The sequence below is a fragment of the Kogia breviceps genome, chromosome 19, assembly GCF_026419965.1.
Source record: "Kogia breviceps isolate mKogBre1 chromosome 19, mKogBre1 haplotype 1, whole genome shotgun sequence".
Lineage (NCBI taxonomy): Eukaryota > Metazoa > Chordata > Mammalia > Artiodactyla > Physeteridae > Kogia > Kogia breviceps.
The window spans coordinates 20,311,489-20,327,057 of NC_081328.1; the positions used below are offsets into that span (position 1 = coordinate 20,311,489).

At 39.8% G+C, this 15,569-nt stretch overlaps 1 protein-coding gene across 21 annotated transcripts in view; it reads left to right on the forward strand.

Annotated features, from left to right (window-relative positions):
- SYNRG (synergin gamma) overlaps nt 1–15,569 on the forward strand; it is a 101,324-nt gene that overhangs the window by 53,094 nt on the left and 32,661 nt on the right. For 15 of the 21 annotated variants that reach the window (XR_010838081.1, XR_010838074.1, XR_010838075.1 and 12 more), the window contains 4 exons: nt 3,016–3,963; nt 12,388–12,981; nt 14,558–14,721; nt 15,501–15,554. Coding sequence is in view for 4 of the 21 variants with exons in the window: in XM_059048600.2 (XP_058904583.1) it covers nt 3,016–3,963; nt 12,388–12,981; nt 14,558–14,721; nt 15,501–15,554 (1,760 nt within the window). In the remaining 17 variants the exon portion in view is untranslated. The remainder of the gene's footprint in view (nt 1–3,015; nt 3,964–12,387; nt 12,982–14,557; nt 14,722–15,500; nt 15,555–15,569) is intronic. The other 6 variants (XR_010838082.1, XR_010838083.1, XR_010838088.1 and 3 more) reach the window with 1 other exon arrangement.

The window sequence follows — 15,569 nt, forward strand, 5'->3', positions numbered from 1 at the left end:
TGTCTGCAACTAATTTATTTGCCCAAAAAGCCCCTGTGTTTTTGAACATGTAAAAACCCACCCATTTTTATTTCTTTTTAACCGTTGTACCCAGCTTACATTTCTAATGGAAACGTTTACAATTCATCAGTAAATTTAGTTTGCTGTGGTGATTTCCTTTACAAAATAACCAAGCAAAACTTGTCAGTTTCACAGATATTTTAAAGCAGCACATCAAAAATTTAGGCTGTGACAAAATTGGCTGCTTATTACCTTTTTATTTACACAAATAATACAAATATTATCAGTGATGTACTTGCCTAAAATTCTAGGGTGATTTTTAAAGTTTTACATCTGCTTCTCCTGTCAATTTGTGAAATTGACTTTAGCTTTATTTGGTATGTATAAAAACATAAAATACAGAAATTCTGAATGCTGTTCTCTTTCTAAATTTTCCCTAATATTAAATAGATTTCTCTGTGTTGATAAATTACGCTGGTGAATTTGTTAAGTAGTTCAAATTAGGGGGAAAATAAGCTTCCATTATTTTCCATGCTTTTTTCTTTCTTTTTTTTTTTATAAATTTATTTTTAATTTTGTTTATTTTTGTCTGTGTTGGGTCTTCTTTCCTTTAGGCGGTCTTTCTCTAGTTTCGGCGAGCAGGAGCTACTCGTTGTTGCCGTGCACTGACTTCTCATTGCAGTGGCTTCTCTTGTTGCAGAGCACGGGCTCTAGGCACGCGGGCTTCAGTAGTTGTGGCACGCAGGCTCAGTAGTTGTGGTTCGTGGGCTCTAGAGCACAGGCTCAATAGTTGTGGCACATGGGCCCAGTTGCTCTGCGGCATGTGGGATCTTCCCAGACCAGGGCTCGAACCCATGTCCCCTGCACTGGCAGGCAGATTCTTAACCACTGTGCCACCAAGGAATCCCCCATGCTTTTTTCATATGATGTATCAAAGTATATATCATGTTATAAGCACAATATATTTAAAGCCTGCATTATTTTAGTGACAATTTGCAGAATTCTATTTTGGTTTTACACACATTTTTATAGTTCATATGCTACTGTATCTCATTTTTAGGGAAAAATAGAATTTTTTTAAATGGATGAAGAAATTAAAGCTTGTGTTTTATAACTCTCCAGAAATGGCATTCATATTTTTAAATAATAAATAATGTTAGTATAGCTATATTTATATTTGGTTTATCTCTGGTTTTCATTATCTGGTATAACCTGGTGAATTTTATGGAAGACCTTCAGGTACTATTCGAAAACTGAGATCATCTGTGTCCTAACCTCATGTCTATGAGTGATAACATTATTGTGATAATAAAGAATAGAAACCCTATTAAAAACCATGGGCCCAGATTTTTATCAGTATCTAACTGCATCTATTTAATTATTTATGAGAAATACCTTAGTACCTATTTTCTCTAACTAAAAAAATAATTTAAAAAATGCTGTCAGTAACCCCATCCTCAGGGTAGCACAGTATATACTAAAGTTTAAATCGATCCTCAAAATTTTTTTTAAAATTTATTTATTATTTATTTATTTTTGGCTGCATTGGATCTTCATTGCTGCACGTGGGTTTTCTCTAGTTGCGGCGAGCAGGGACTACTCTTCGTTGTGGTGCGCGGGCTTCTCATTGCGGTGGCTTCTGTTGTTGAGGAGCACGGACTGTAGGTGCGCAGGCTTCAGTAGTTGTAGCATGTGGGCTCAGTAGTTTTGGCTCACAGGCTCTAAAGCACAGGCTCAGTAGTTGTGGCACACGGGCTTTAGTTGCTCCGCAGCATGTGGGGTCTTCCTGGATCAGGGCTCGAACCTGTGTCCCTGCATTAGCAGGCGGATTCTTAACCACTGCAACACCAGGGAAGTCCCCTCAAAATTTTTAATAATGGAATTGGTATTCAAATCCCTTTGAATTGTAATAAATAAGAATAAGTGCTGATTGGTACAGTAAGATTGCTGATTTCAAGAAAAGCCCAAGTACTCATGGATTTTTTTGGTAAGATTCAGCTTATTTGTTGGAAAATGTGGGGAGAACTACTTTATAATGTGCCCTTAGCAAGAATGCTTTGCAAATAAGCAGATGCCTTTTCAGAATTTTTCATCAAATCCCTTCAAATTAATGCCTCAATATACTTGAGCAAAACCATGTAGTATCTGACCATAAGCTTAAGTGCCTAGCTGAGCAGAGTCTTGTACATCCTAAATATTAGATGCAGCATTTTTCATAATACTTCATTGGTACCTGTGATATTTTTTTTCTGATTGATCACCATGTAACACATTTTATCTTTAAAAGGCCACTATGTATTTTAATATGCCTCTCTTCAGGAACCTCCAGCTCCTATTTCCTTTTTTAAAAAATTTATTTATTTAATTTATTTATTTTTGGCTGCATTGGGTCTTCATTGCTGAGCACAGGCTTTCCCTAGTTGCGGCGAGCGGGGGCTACTCTTCGTTGCGGTGCAAGTGCTTCTCATTGTGGTGGCTTCTCTTTGTTGCAGAGCACAGGCTCTAGGTGCACAGGTTTCAGTAATTGTGGCATGTAGGCTCAGTAGTTGTGGCTCACGGGCTTAGTTGCTCCACGGCATGTGGGATCTTCCCGGACCAGGGCTCGAACCTGTGTCCCCTGCGTTGGCAGGCAGATTCTTAACCACTGTCCAGCGCCTATTTCTTATTCTCCTGTATGCTTGGCTGGCTAGCAATAGTGAGAAGACATCCTTAGAGCAATGCTTTTGGACAGCTGAAGGCTCTGGCACAGACATATCATGTCACATATCATATCACACTGAAATGAGCAAATGAAAATCGTGTGATATGTGTGCTCAGTTTGATTTTTATTTATTTCCCTATCACTAGCCTTCAGTGTGGAAACAAAAGGGATATTTGGTTAGGGTTATTATTAAACTATTGTTAAATAATGTGAAGCCAGTGAGGGAAAAGTCTGTAATATGCTTGTACTTTAATATGGTTGATGGGATTTTCAGCTCAGCATTCTTTTGTGTTTGGTTGTGTTTTTTCTTTCAGGAGAAAACTTTGCAGAATTCATATCTGTGGGAAATGATGATGGTTTCACCGATTTTAAAACCGCCGATAGTATCTCACCACTGGAGCCACCAGCAAAAGACAAACCTTTTCTGGCAGCCTTCCCCTCAGGAGCTCTCCAACAGAAACCACAAACACAAGTGAAAAATCCTCTGAACTTAGCAGACCTAGATATGTTTTCCTCAGTTACTTGCAACAGCGAGAAACCATTGTCCTTTTCAGCTGCATTTAGTGCATCAAAATCTGTTTCCTCACGACCCCAGCTAGCGGGATCTGTGGCACCCATGACGACATTGGCGTCAACTAAAACTTCTAGTTTGGCTGATGATTTTGGAGAATTCAACCTTTTTGGGGAATATTCTAGTCCAGCGTCTGTTGGGGAGCAGGATGACTTTGCAGATTTTATGGCTTTCAGTAACAGTTCTGTTTCATCTGAGCAAAAGGCAGATGACAAATATGAGGCCCTTAAAGAGGAAGGTAGTCCTGTTCCTCTAAGCAGCAGCGTGAGCAGCACAGTGAAGAACGGACAGAACTCTGCCGCCGCGTCTACCAAATACGATGTCTTCAGACAACTCTCTCTGGACGGATCGGGACTAGGTGTTGAAGAGCTGAAAGATAGCACTCCTTCAGGAAAGAGTGATGATGATTTCGCCGACTTCCACTCCAGTAAATGTTCTTCCATGAACTCGGACAAATCCCTGGGAGAGAAAGCGGTGGCTTTCAGACACACCAAAGAAGACTCTGCTTCGGTGAAGTCCTTGGATCTCCCTTCCATTGGTGGCAGCAGTGTTGGCAAGGAGGACTCTGAAGATGCACTCTCTGTTCAGTTTGACATGAAACTGGCTGATGTGGGAGGAGATCTTAAGCATGTCATGTCTGATAGCTCTTTGGATTTACCAACAGTTAGTGGCCAGCATCCTCCTGCTGCAGGTGAGGAATTGGTGAGATTGCTCTGGTGATGGTGATATAGATTTCAAAGATGGTTCTTTGGGTGTTGATTTACAGAAGAGGAAGGCTCTGGCTCTTAAACCCTTATGAATGTCTAATAATGAACCTCTTCATTGCCAGTCCCCTTAAAGCAGTGTTGAATTGGATTCTGTGGATACCATGAATACAATGGAACTTAGATTGGATAGCTAAGATATTTTTGCGTTTGAAATCTAACACCAACTTGGTGTCTGAGACACATCAAAATCCACTGCTGAATGAGCCACACATTGCCAGAAATTTTATAAAGACTTTTGCAGTGTCAGTAATGTTCCTCCATTTCTGTGAGTGAAGTCAGTGCTTCCTTCTCCTTTTGTCTTCTCTTGGGCATATCTGGCAGCTGCCAATAGAGTATTCTGTTTGGTTTATAGAAACCGAATCTTGTTAGGCCAAGAAAGGAAAAATGTCTAGCCAGTTATCCTGCAGTTTTGCCTCATCCCTGCAAGAGAAGAAGAGGGCAAGAGCTTGTATCTGGATGCCCTGTGTGCCAGGGTCTGGCAAGGAGGAGGGCAGGAGTTGTTAGTGGAATTGAGGTACGGTTTTCAGTGTTAACGCTATTACTGGAAGTAGTAAATTGTAACACAACTGTAGACGGTAGGTAGGGTAACTACTGACTTTCTTGTAAAATGTTTGAAAACATCTTAGAAGAGAGCCCTCTTTAAATTCCATATGGATTTACCATGTAGCAGTTGATTCTCTAGTCCAACTTCCTGTCAGAAAAACTAGATTCCCAAGTGTCCTAGTTTTTATTTTGTTTTGTTCTTTGATATGTATATAGAAACATAAACCTATTTTGTGGCCTTTAATAATGAGAATTATCTCAGCATTACTGTATTATTCCAGAAAATGCATTATGCGTACGAAGGGTTCGTTGTCGTTTAACTACAGAGGAACACATAAGACACTCCCAAGTTTACAGATTCAGGAAGAAATAGTAAAGTATGGCGACTTTTGCATATATCAGTTTGGTAAGTCAGAAAACAAAATTGCATCCATCCTTTGGCTGTTGAGATGTTAGAGGTCTCCTGAATTGGGAGCAAGGTATCAGAGGAGTGACGTGTTCCACAGGCTACTTGCCAAGTGCAGTGGGCTGTCTGCAGGGCTCCTTGTGCCCCTGACTGTCTACTTCTTTTTTTAATGTACCCTTCTTCAAATGTTTTCCTTTTTTTTTTTTTTTTTTTTGCCACTGTTTGTTTGCTAGAGTGATTTTGTTTCTTTTTTGTATGAGCTGCTTGAGCTATAGCAGTTGGTTGCAAAGTGTTCCATTTTCTGAACAATAATATTGGCTTTTTATTTTAAAATCTCATAACATGTATACTAGCCTTTTGGACTCTGAAGTTGTTAATTAGAAGCTATTTTTCTGAAAGTGAATCTATATTCTTTCACAGTGCCAAACTAGATTTCTTTGTGAGACGAGTCTAATCTGCGTTTGGGAGGGTGTCTTTTCTTTTTTTTTTTTCCATTTGGGGAGGGGAGATTGGTTTCGTGGCTGAGCTTGTTCTGATTGACCTGTTAAAATAATCTTCTGTGCTCATGTCGTTTTATGTATGTTTGGAACGTTCCCAGCTTGGAACCTGTAACGTTCAAGCCAAGTTTCTTCAGTTTGAGGATATTCTTAAAAGAGGATTGTTCCCTCCTTTTGATCTGTAAACCTCCTGTTCGAAAGGAGCAGTATCCCTTTAGAGTGGTTGTTAAAAGGGGTTGATGTCTGACCAATGAGCTATATCGTTCTTGAGCAAAACTGCTGCATGAATGTATTGGAGAGGGTAAATGGCAGGGACTTCTCCAGTGCAACTTGGTTTTTCTTTATCCTCATGTTGACGCACAGTATCTCTTGCTCTCTTAGTTTGAGGGTTAAGGGTACTTTTTGTTGGAGAAATAAGAAGTGGGCTGATGAAGAGAGAATAAAACGTGGTAGATTATCATCTCTGGACCTTAATCCTATTTAGAAACCCTAACTTGACTCTGAAGGGGATACTGTCTCTTTTAACTCTTGCTATAATTCTTTGTATGGAAGGTAGATAACACTAATAACATTGCCTGATTTCTCTGCGTATTATTACATTTAACCCTTTGAGCCCTTGCTGCATATAATTTCAACTAGGCTGCTTTTGTCCCCCCTCTGAATTGAGTCTCTCAGCACTAAAGCATCTTGATGTGCAGTCATTAAGATCATCTGGTTTTGTTGGCAGCGAGAGCTGCCCCTCATTTGTGACACTCTCAAAGGGTTAGCAAGGCTTCTGTAGCTACCTGCCTACCTACCTACCTGTAAAGTAGCTCTTCTTTGACCTTGAAAATCTTTGTATTTTAATCAGCGCTTTATTATTATTTTTTTGGCTGCTTTTCTGATGTCTTTTTTTCAATTTAGACATTTTCTGTGTGAATGTGCCTTTTCAAACTTGCTTTGGTATATTCCTCTGCAAATACCGATCTGCATGCTTATTCTGATGACTTTTTTCCCAGCTCTTCTGTACCACTCTCTTTTGTGATCTGTAAGTCTTAACGTTAATAAATAATTCTTTCACACATTTTGAAAGTGTGGGGATGTGTGTAATTTGTACTTTTCCAGGGTTAAACCAAAGAAATACCAGGTCAGTATCAAGTTTAAACCCTCCTGTGGTTAGAGGGCTTTTTCCCTTTTGTTTATTTTGTTTCTTCAAACACCTTTCTCCTAAGAAAGTATTGGTACATTTTAGCCTTTTCCCCTTATAATTCCAATGATTTAAATTTTTAACATGGCACTGGATTAAAATATAAGTTAAAACGTTTTAAAAGATAAGTTTGCATAATAGAGAGAAATTTTATTCCTTACTTCTAGTGAAGATTTTATTGCTTAGTAAACATCACAGAGCCTGTCTCCACTAGGAATTATACTGTGAAGAGAAGGGGAAGACCTAAGAGTTTAGTGTTGGGGAAAGGACCATATCTATTAATAACTAGGTATATATAAATTTAATTTAAAATAAATTATCGAATGGTATTGAGATGAACTTCTGAGCAGAGTAAATGTAAACTGAATTTAGATTGATAATCTCTGTAATGAAAAGTGTTCATTGTTAATACCAGGGAGTCTCCAGGACTGAATTTGATTTGAGTTTGAAGTTGGGCACTCTGTCCTCTAATTGTAGAGCATGTTATCTTTCCAACTTCAGAATGTAGTATGAAGCCACCCTTGGTCTTTTTTAACTTAGTCCGTAAAGCAAGTTCTTAACTCATTTCATTTTTAAGAAAACAATTTTAGAAAGACCCACAAAAGTTAGCTGCAAGAGTAGGCCAAATTTAGAATTTTTTTATTCCATTTTAGAGTATAATAATAGTGAAAAACCTTGGGAAAAGGGAGTTGTTTCCATGGTTTAAATTTTTTTCCTTATATTTTGATGCTTTGGTTCTTTGTTCTTTTTAAAAGTTTGAGTCGGAAAGGAAATTAAACCATTGAAGGTGAGGATTTTGAATAGAATTCTTGAGAGATTACTTACAGTATCTGAACTATGCCATTTGAGAAAAAAGAAAAGTTGCATATTGGGATTTAGATTAACACTAAGAAAACCTGGGTCTGCCATTCAAAATATCGTGTTTTCCAGAGCATAATTCTTTAGAAAGTGAATAATACTTGGTTTGCGAAACCTTGTATAATCATACTATGTTTTAATTATGTGTATTAACTAATTTGGAAGAAAGAGATTTTGGTGTAGCCTCCATCTAGTGATAATATCAGTTGCCCTTCTTTTAGAATGTTCTGGTGCCAGTCTCGTTATGGCTTTGGCTAAGGAATTCCTCTGTCAGTGGAATTATTTAGTGCTATATTGGTCCATCAGGGACTGCTTTATTTTAACTCTTTTCTGCATTTAAGCAGGCTCCAGAAAATGAATATACCTGTGCATAAAACATAATCACATTCACAAATTGAGCAATTAATGTTTCCAGAGTAATATTACTTTTTAGGGAGGAAGTTTTGATAATACATGTAACAATGTAAACTTTCAGTAAAGACTTGAAGGCTGTATTCTATAAGTTCCAACAAATCAAAAACCACCATTTTGTTTACCCCAGTGCCAAGTAAAGTAAGATGTGGTTAGTGCCTGACTTCACACATCAGTGCCTGAGAAATTATACAAATGTATTTGTATTTTATGATCACTCTATTTTTCACATTAAAATCCCTGCTGATTTTTAAAAGTAGCTAATGAACATGAAGGGGATTCTGGCAATATCAAAGAAGCTGGGCTAAATCCTAAAATAACTCAAAGAATCAAACCAATTTAATATTTAAAGAGCTGCTTCCAGCTTTGTTTTTCCATCAGTTGAATGCTTTTCCTAGGTTGTTTTGGAAAATGTTGGTCCTTTAGCTACATAGGATCATATGCATAGTATGGTCTTCTGGGTGCTCCCCTCTCCCTTGCATGGTCACAAGGCCCTGGTTGTAATTGCCATCTTCTGTGCTCATTTGATTTTTTTCTGTGGGATTTTTAATGATGACCATGTCCCACTGTATGTCTTGGCACCATTCTGTGGCCTTCCAGCCTCCTCTGGACTGAAAATATCCACAGGATTGCCACTTTTCTTTATTGCACTGACCCAGAAACCTGCAGGTGCTTACTGATAGCCTGACAACATTTAAACTATAGATTTATATGAGTAAGTACACATGAAGAATGGGAGGCTATGATCACTTTCATTCCTGTTTTCTTCAACAACACCTGTCAGGGTGTTTGATACTGAGAGGACACAGTCGGGCCAGGTTCTGTAGTTAATAGAGAATGTAAATATGACTGGCTTCAGAAGGTAGAATAAGGCCAGGAATGGAAAGAAGTTTAAGTGTATAAACATTTCATGATTTGCTTTGGTAAAATGGAGTTTGGATTAAATCAGTATTGGAAATTAAAAGCTGTTTATTCCTTAGGCCAATGAACAATTTAATTGCTATATAAAACACTAGGGAACAGTGGAATTTGCACATGTATCTCTTTTCTTATTCTAAACCCCTTTGTCAAAAGCCAGTAACTCATAATCACCTGGGCACATATGCTTACGGCTTTAGAAAAGATCCATGGGAATCGGTATGGCCTTCTGTGTCCTGTAGCAGCAGCTCACATTCTTTGTTCCAAGAAATACCTTGTTTGCATGTACAACATCCATGCAGAATAGAGGTTATGGAAGAGTCTGAGAGGGTTACTTGCCAGTGTAAGCAAGAAATCCATGTCTTAATTTAATTACAGAAAGCAGATTGTATAGTTTCTTCCTTTGGCCTTAGTAACAGGACATTCCTGGTTGCAAAGAAATACATATAGTAAAGCACACAATTTGGCGCATTATCTGTGTGCAATTGCAGTTCAACCTAGCACAGCCTAAGAGTTTTCCAGTAGAATCAGGAATACAGCAGTGATTCTCTGTTCCTTTTATTGCATTCATTCTGTTTTCTTTTCCTTTTTCTCTTGCAATTTTCAGAATTCAGCTATCAAATTGAAAACCCACCTACAGTAATTTCAGTGATTGCAAAATAAAATGTGGGTTATTCCGTATTATTTTTTCCATCACTCATGTTGTGGCTCTTATAGAATCTTTACTATTTTTAAGACCATCGTACAATAATACATATCATTTGACTGCTTAGAAAAACACAGAACTGTTAACATGGGAAATAAGGAATTTTCTTGGTTTAATCTACCCTCAGTGAGCTGATTTACCATGTTTTTCTAAAAAAAAGGTTTACTTTAAAAAAAAAAAAAAAACAGTTAACTAATATTCACCATGCTAGGAAATACAACTGTATTTTTATATTGCTTATAAATGCTAAGGTTTAGGAATACAGTGTTCTCATGTTCCTTATGTAGTAGCAGTACTTCCTTATGTGTTCAAATAAATTGCACTTTAGTAAATTGATTTTTTACACTATACAGCTAGTAAATAAGCAAAAGTTAAAATTTTTAAAAATCAGCCTTGAGGCTTGACTTTCATATATCTGGTATCATTACTCTTCATTATCTTTTAAAATATAAAATATTTCTTTTTTTAGTCTTTCATTTGGTCATTTCTGTGAGTTGTTCCAAAAGGCAAAATGTTGTGTTTATCATTCTTAATAAAAGTAACATTTCTTGAAGACCTGTAGTGTTATAAAAAACACTTAAAAGGTCTTCAACTAAGGTATTCCCTTATTGCTTATAATGCCTTTTGCCTGATTATATTACAGTCATTTCTGGTTTAGAAAAAAAAAAGAAAACTTGTTTTTTCTTGCTGCATAATTGCACAAAAGGTTCTTTTTTTATTACCATAGCAATTTAGTTGTAATGTTTGAACAAGAGCTTAACTTTTTATTAAATTTATCTTTGGTCTCTAGGAAAATTGCTACCCTTTTTAGTAGATGAGATTCTGGGAGTAGTTCACAATGCAGCTTCTTCAGAGAGCTTTCTGGTAGGATGTAATAATAACAAATTCATGTTCTGACACATTCTTCTGAATGTACCCCTTGAAGACTCACTCATCTTGTGTTTAACTGCATCTGCCTCCTGATTGAATTTCACTTCATTTGAGTCAGGGCACCTTCTGATCCCTTTAAATAGTGGGGAAAATAAACACTACAGCCAGAGACTAAGAGGGGGTTCTACCTAAAGTCTTGTTTCATTCATTCTAAACTGTACATTTTTCACCTGAATCTTTTTTTCCCTCCTGTTTAATAAGCTAAATTTGAAGGGTACCATTTGCACTACGGAACTTTAAAATATACTGCTGTTCTGTGGCAGTTATCTGCTTTTCACTGGTTGGCCTTTCTGTAAATCTCGGGTTTTCCATTTTTATTATTAAGTTAGTGCCCTTTTCCTAATAGGGTTGAGAGAGCGCTGTTTGGGGTGCACTGTTAGAGGAGCAATGTCAGGAATCCCTTCCTTCTCATAAACTATGCAACGTTGCTGTGTAAGAGAGAGGAAGAAGCCCAGTGTTGTTTTATCTGTTGACTGAGTTATGAAAATCTGGGTCACAGAACTTTTGAGCATTTTCCTTTAATCCATGTTTGTGGTTGTCAGAGAGGGAGTCTTGCATTTGGCCTTCTTACCTGGTATACAATGACCAAAATGAGACCAAACACCTCTCAGCCAGACTGAATGGACAGCACTGCTGGGAAGTTGCTTCTCCACACCAGTGTTACTCAGCCTCAGCTGGTTTTGCTTTATGAAAATGAGCAAGAAATTTTCCCTACTAAGACCACTAAAGTGATGGGTTGACTTTTCGTTTTTTTCTTTGAAACAATTCTATTTTAGGCCCTAAGGCAGGCAACTAAATATCACATAGAGGCTGGTGGCAACTATGCTGTATAGTAATTGCTGTGTTGCTCACCAGGCACTGGGCTGGGCCCTTTACACATGTTACCATTAATGTCATAACACAGCCCTTCCAAGTGCATGGTCTTCTCTTTTTACAGATAAGCAAACCGAGGTTAAGAGATGTTACATAGCTTGCCTAATGTCACACAAGTGGTAGGTGGCAGAGCTGGGAGTTGAACCCAGGTCTGTCTGAATCAAAAACCTACATTCTTTCTAATGTTTTATACCACCTCTTAAATTATTTAAAGATATATTAAGCGTGTAAAATGAGTCTTCTGCCCCAGCATTTCTTTTCTTTTCCTTGTTTTTTTGTTTTTTAAATGAGGGGGTTACACATAGTTGAAGGAGAAACAGGAGCCCAAGAGGACCCAGACCTTTGATTCTATTTTTTTTAGGGATTAAAGTAGTTTAGACTGATTTTTCTTTCCTCATACTCCATCACAGCAATATGACGTCCATATTGACCAAAATAACAACTAGGTAAGTAACTGCTTAATTAAAATCTCATATTTGGCCTTGCCTAGACAGAAACTCCTAATAACTGATTAAAAGTTAAATAACATTATTTTTACTTTAGTTTCGGGATATTGTCAGTTTTTAATTAGTTTGTCATGTACATTTCATATGACCATGTTATAAAGGGACGTTTTCCAACAAAGTCAAAACGAAAGAGACTTGTTTTAGGCAGGGAATATTGTAAATACATTTTAAAGTTCATAAGTGAACGGACATTTTATTAAATGACCCTATTCTTATATCAAACTGTACATACATCGGTGGATGCACCTCCTATCTTTTTTTAGGAATTGTACTACCCAAAGAAGATGGCTCTTTGTTACTGAATATAAATGCCAACTCAAGGCTAATGTGGGTTTTTCAAGATCAGATTTTACAGCCCAGCTTCTTTAATTTTAGTACAAGCTCTAAATTTAGTTAACTCCAACATCGCATAAAACGAATCAGAAGTGCTAGACGTTTTGCTTCTGCAGAGCTTAAGGCATTTTGCCTAAATGGTGAGCTTGCCTCTAATTGTGGGGTCTTATTTCCCTTTCAGATATAGAGGACTTAAAATGTGCTGCTTTTGGAACCTACAGTAGCAATTTTGCAGTGAGCACACTTACAAGCTATGACTGGTCAGACAGGGATGATGCCTCTCAGGGCAGAAAACTCTCTCCATTTGTCCTCTCAGCAGGAAGTGGGGCCTCCTCAGCTGCCTCAGCTCTTCAAAAGAAAGAGACTTCTTTTGGCAGTACTGAAAACCTCACCATGACATCTCTCTCCAAAGTCACAACCTTCACAAGCGAGGATGCTCTTCCAGAGACGACCTTTCCGGCTTTTGCCAATTTTAAAGATGTGATCCCCCAGGCCAGCGAGCAAAAGGAATATAAAAGTGGGGACTACAGGGATTTCACCAGACAGGACGTGCCTGCAGCTGAACGGAGCCAAGAGGCCATGTGCCCAAGCCCAGCCTCCAGCAGCACTTCTCACGACACCCCCAAAGAATGTACAGATGACTTTGGAGAGTTTCAAAGTGAAAAGCCCAAAATCAGCAAATTTGACTTTCTAGTGGCCAATTCACAAGGCAAAATGAAATCCAGTGAAGAAATGATCAAAAGTGAGCTGGCAACCTTTGACCTTTCCGTTCAAGGTGAGTGACTTCCAACATAGATTTTACGTCATGCTTTCTTACACTGCAGTGTTAGATGTTCTTTCTTAGAATAAGAAGTTGGTCCCTGGGATAGCAGGAAATAGATTTTCCAGTGTTTAAAATCAGAGTCTATGACAGATAGCTATAAACGAAGGTTTCCCTGAGACTGAACTGAAATTAAACCAGTATCCCTCAGATAACTGCTTTTGGGGCTAAAAATCAGCATAGCACCCAGTCTGTTGTTCATTTGCTTATTTGGGGTAGAGGTGTGCCGTGTTAAAAGACAGAGAAATCATTTGATCCCCTCGTGGGCAAGTTAGTTCTGCTCTTGTTCGCTGGCTATGGACTATATCTTTTCATCCCGAGGCTGCAACGTGGTAGCTGTGGATCTGGATCCACCCTGCAGACCTGTTTTGATTGACCCACATGGAAGGTTTTCTAATATGTGAAGCAGTTGCAGATACATAGAAATCATGACACTTCACAACCTGGATTTCTAGCTTTTCTTTCTTCTTTTGTAAGCTTATTTTTTTTAATGAATTAATTTATTTTTGACTGCGCTGGGTCTTCACTGTGGCTCTCTAGTTGCCGTGCGCAGGCCCTAGAGTGCGCGCGGGCTTAGTGGCAGCACGTGGGATCTTGGTTCCCTGACCAGGGATCGAACCTGAGCCCCCTGCACTGGGAGCGTGGAGTCTTAAGCACTGGACCACCAGGGAAGTCCCTCTAGCTTTTCCTGAAAAGTTGTAGTATCTGGCGGTACTAGGCCTACGTTCGCACCTCTTGGCCGTCAGCTGGAGCTGAGTAGCAACATCCCCCTCTGACAGCTGAGGCGTGCTCTCCCCAGTGTCACGGTCCCCACCACTTCCATCTGCAGCTGAACTTCTTCAGTCATTTACTTTGCTTGCCTGTCTTCTGAAGGCATTTAAGTTCGCCCCTTTTGCCTTAATCGCATCCTGACAGAAGGGCTCGTTGATTTCCGTTAGATTGGGAGAGATGGAGGAGGTCGGTAAAAATCCCTAACTGGGCTTCCCTGGTGGCGCAGCGGTTGAGAATCCGCCTGCCGATGCAGGAGACACGGGTTCGTGCCCTGGTCCGGGAAGATCCCACATGCCGCGGAGCAACTAAGCCCGTGAGCCATGGCCACTAGGCCTGCGCGTCCGGAGCCTGTGCTCCGCAATGGGAGAGGCCACAACAGTGAGAGGCCCGCATACCGCAAAAAAAAAAAAAAAAAAAAAATCCCTAACTGATGACTGGAGAAGCAGCACACCTCTTATGCACTGATACTTAGAAAGACCCTTTAGCCCTCCAGACTCCAGTGATTCCTCACTTAGAATTACGGAAGAATTATGATAGGTCAGAGAAGCGTAATGGAGAAAATTAAAGGCAAGGAACTCAAGCAAGAGAGAACAAATGAAAGCGTTCAACATGTAGCTTGCCAGACAGGCTGGATGGGGGGTGGGGGTGTGAACGCCTCCTGACACAAACATCTAAGAGAAGAGGCTCGTGTTAGCAAGGAAGAGCCTCTGCGTGGACTAAGCTGACTAATCAGAACCTTTGTGCCATCCACTTCCCCCAGGATCGCACAAGAGGAGTCTGAGCCTTGGTGATAAAGAAATAAGCCGTTCTTCTCCTTCTCCGGCCCTGGAGCAGCCTTTCAGAGACCGCTCCAACACACTGAGCGAGAAGCCCGCCCTGCCCGTCATCCGCGACAAGTACAAAGACCTGACAGGAGAGGTGGAGGTGAGCGGGCTCCTCGTCCACAGGGGGCTGGGCCCCTGAGCGCCCTGAGCAAAGGCGCTTGCAGCTTTCACTTGGGGAACCAGGGGCCGAACGTCACAAAGCACCAGACGAAAAATACGTAATTACAGTGAGAGAACGGTGACGTTAGCCCCAGGTGAAAGTACCTCCCAGATGTGGCATCACTGAAAATAGTCAGTGACCCCTAAAACTGGAATTATTCCTGGGACCTCACAGGCAGGCAGGTGTTTCACGGAGTTCTTTTTGAGCACGTGGACTTTATCATCTTAGTGAATGGTGAAGCATCAAAAGAGAGGAGAAAGGGCAGATGTCCCGGGTCCTCTCACTGTTCCTGTTCACAGCATCTTAGTCCCATGCTGCCTTCCTCCTCCAGCCAACACTCGTAGGGCTCCTCCTCCCCCTCCCTGTCACACACGCGCACACGCACACACAGGAAGCCGTGGCGCGAGATTGGCCCTTGTACTAGACACCTACGTGGTGAGTGCCTTTAAAGAAGCTTCTGCTGTTAGTGGAACAAATGAGGCAATATCTACAAAGGGAATCAACGAAGAAACATTTCCCTCAGCTTTACAAGTCGTGTGCTTGGAAGTTACATTTATGAGAAATTAAAAATTGTCACTAGTGGGTTCAAAAGGTAAGCTGAGCTTGGACTAGAGTGATTTTCATAGACAGGAAAGTCTTCAGTACTCTGAATTGACAGAAGTAACAAATAGGATTCCAGGCTTGCTGGCTTGACCCAGTTCTTTTTATAAAATTCACAGGAGAATGAGAGATATGCATATGAATGGCAGCGGTGCCTAGAGAGTGCCCTAGAGGTGAGTCCGTCCCTT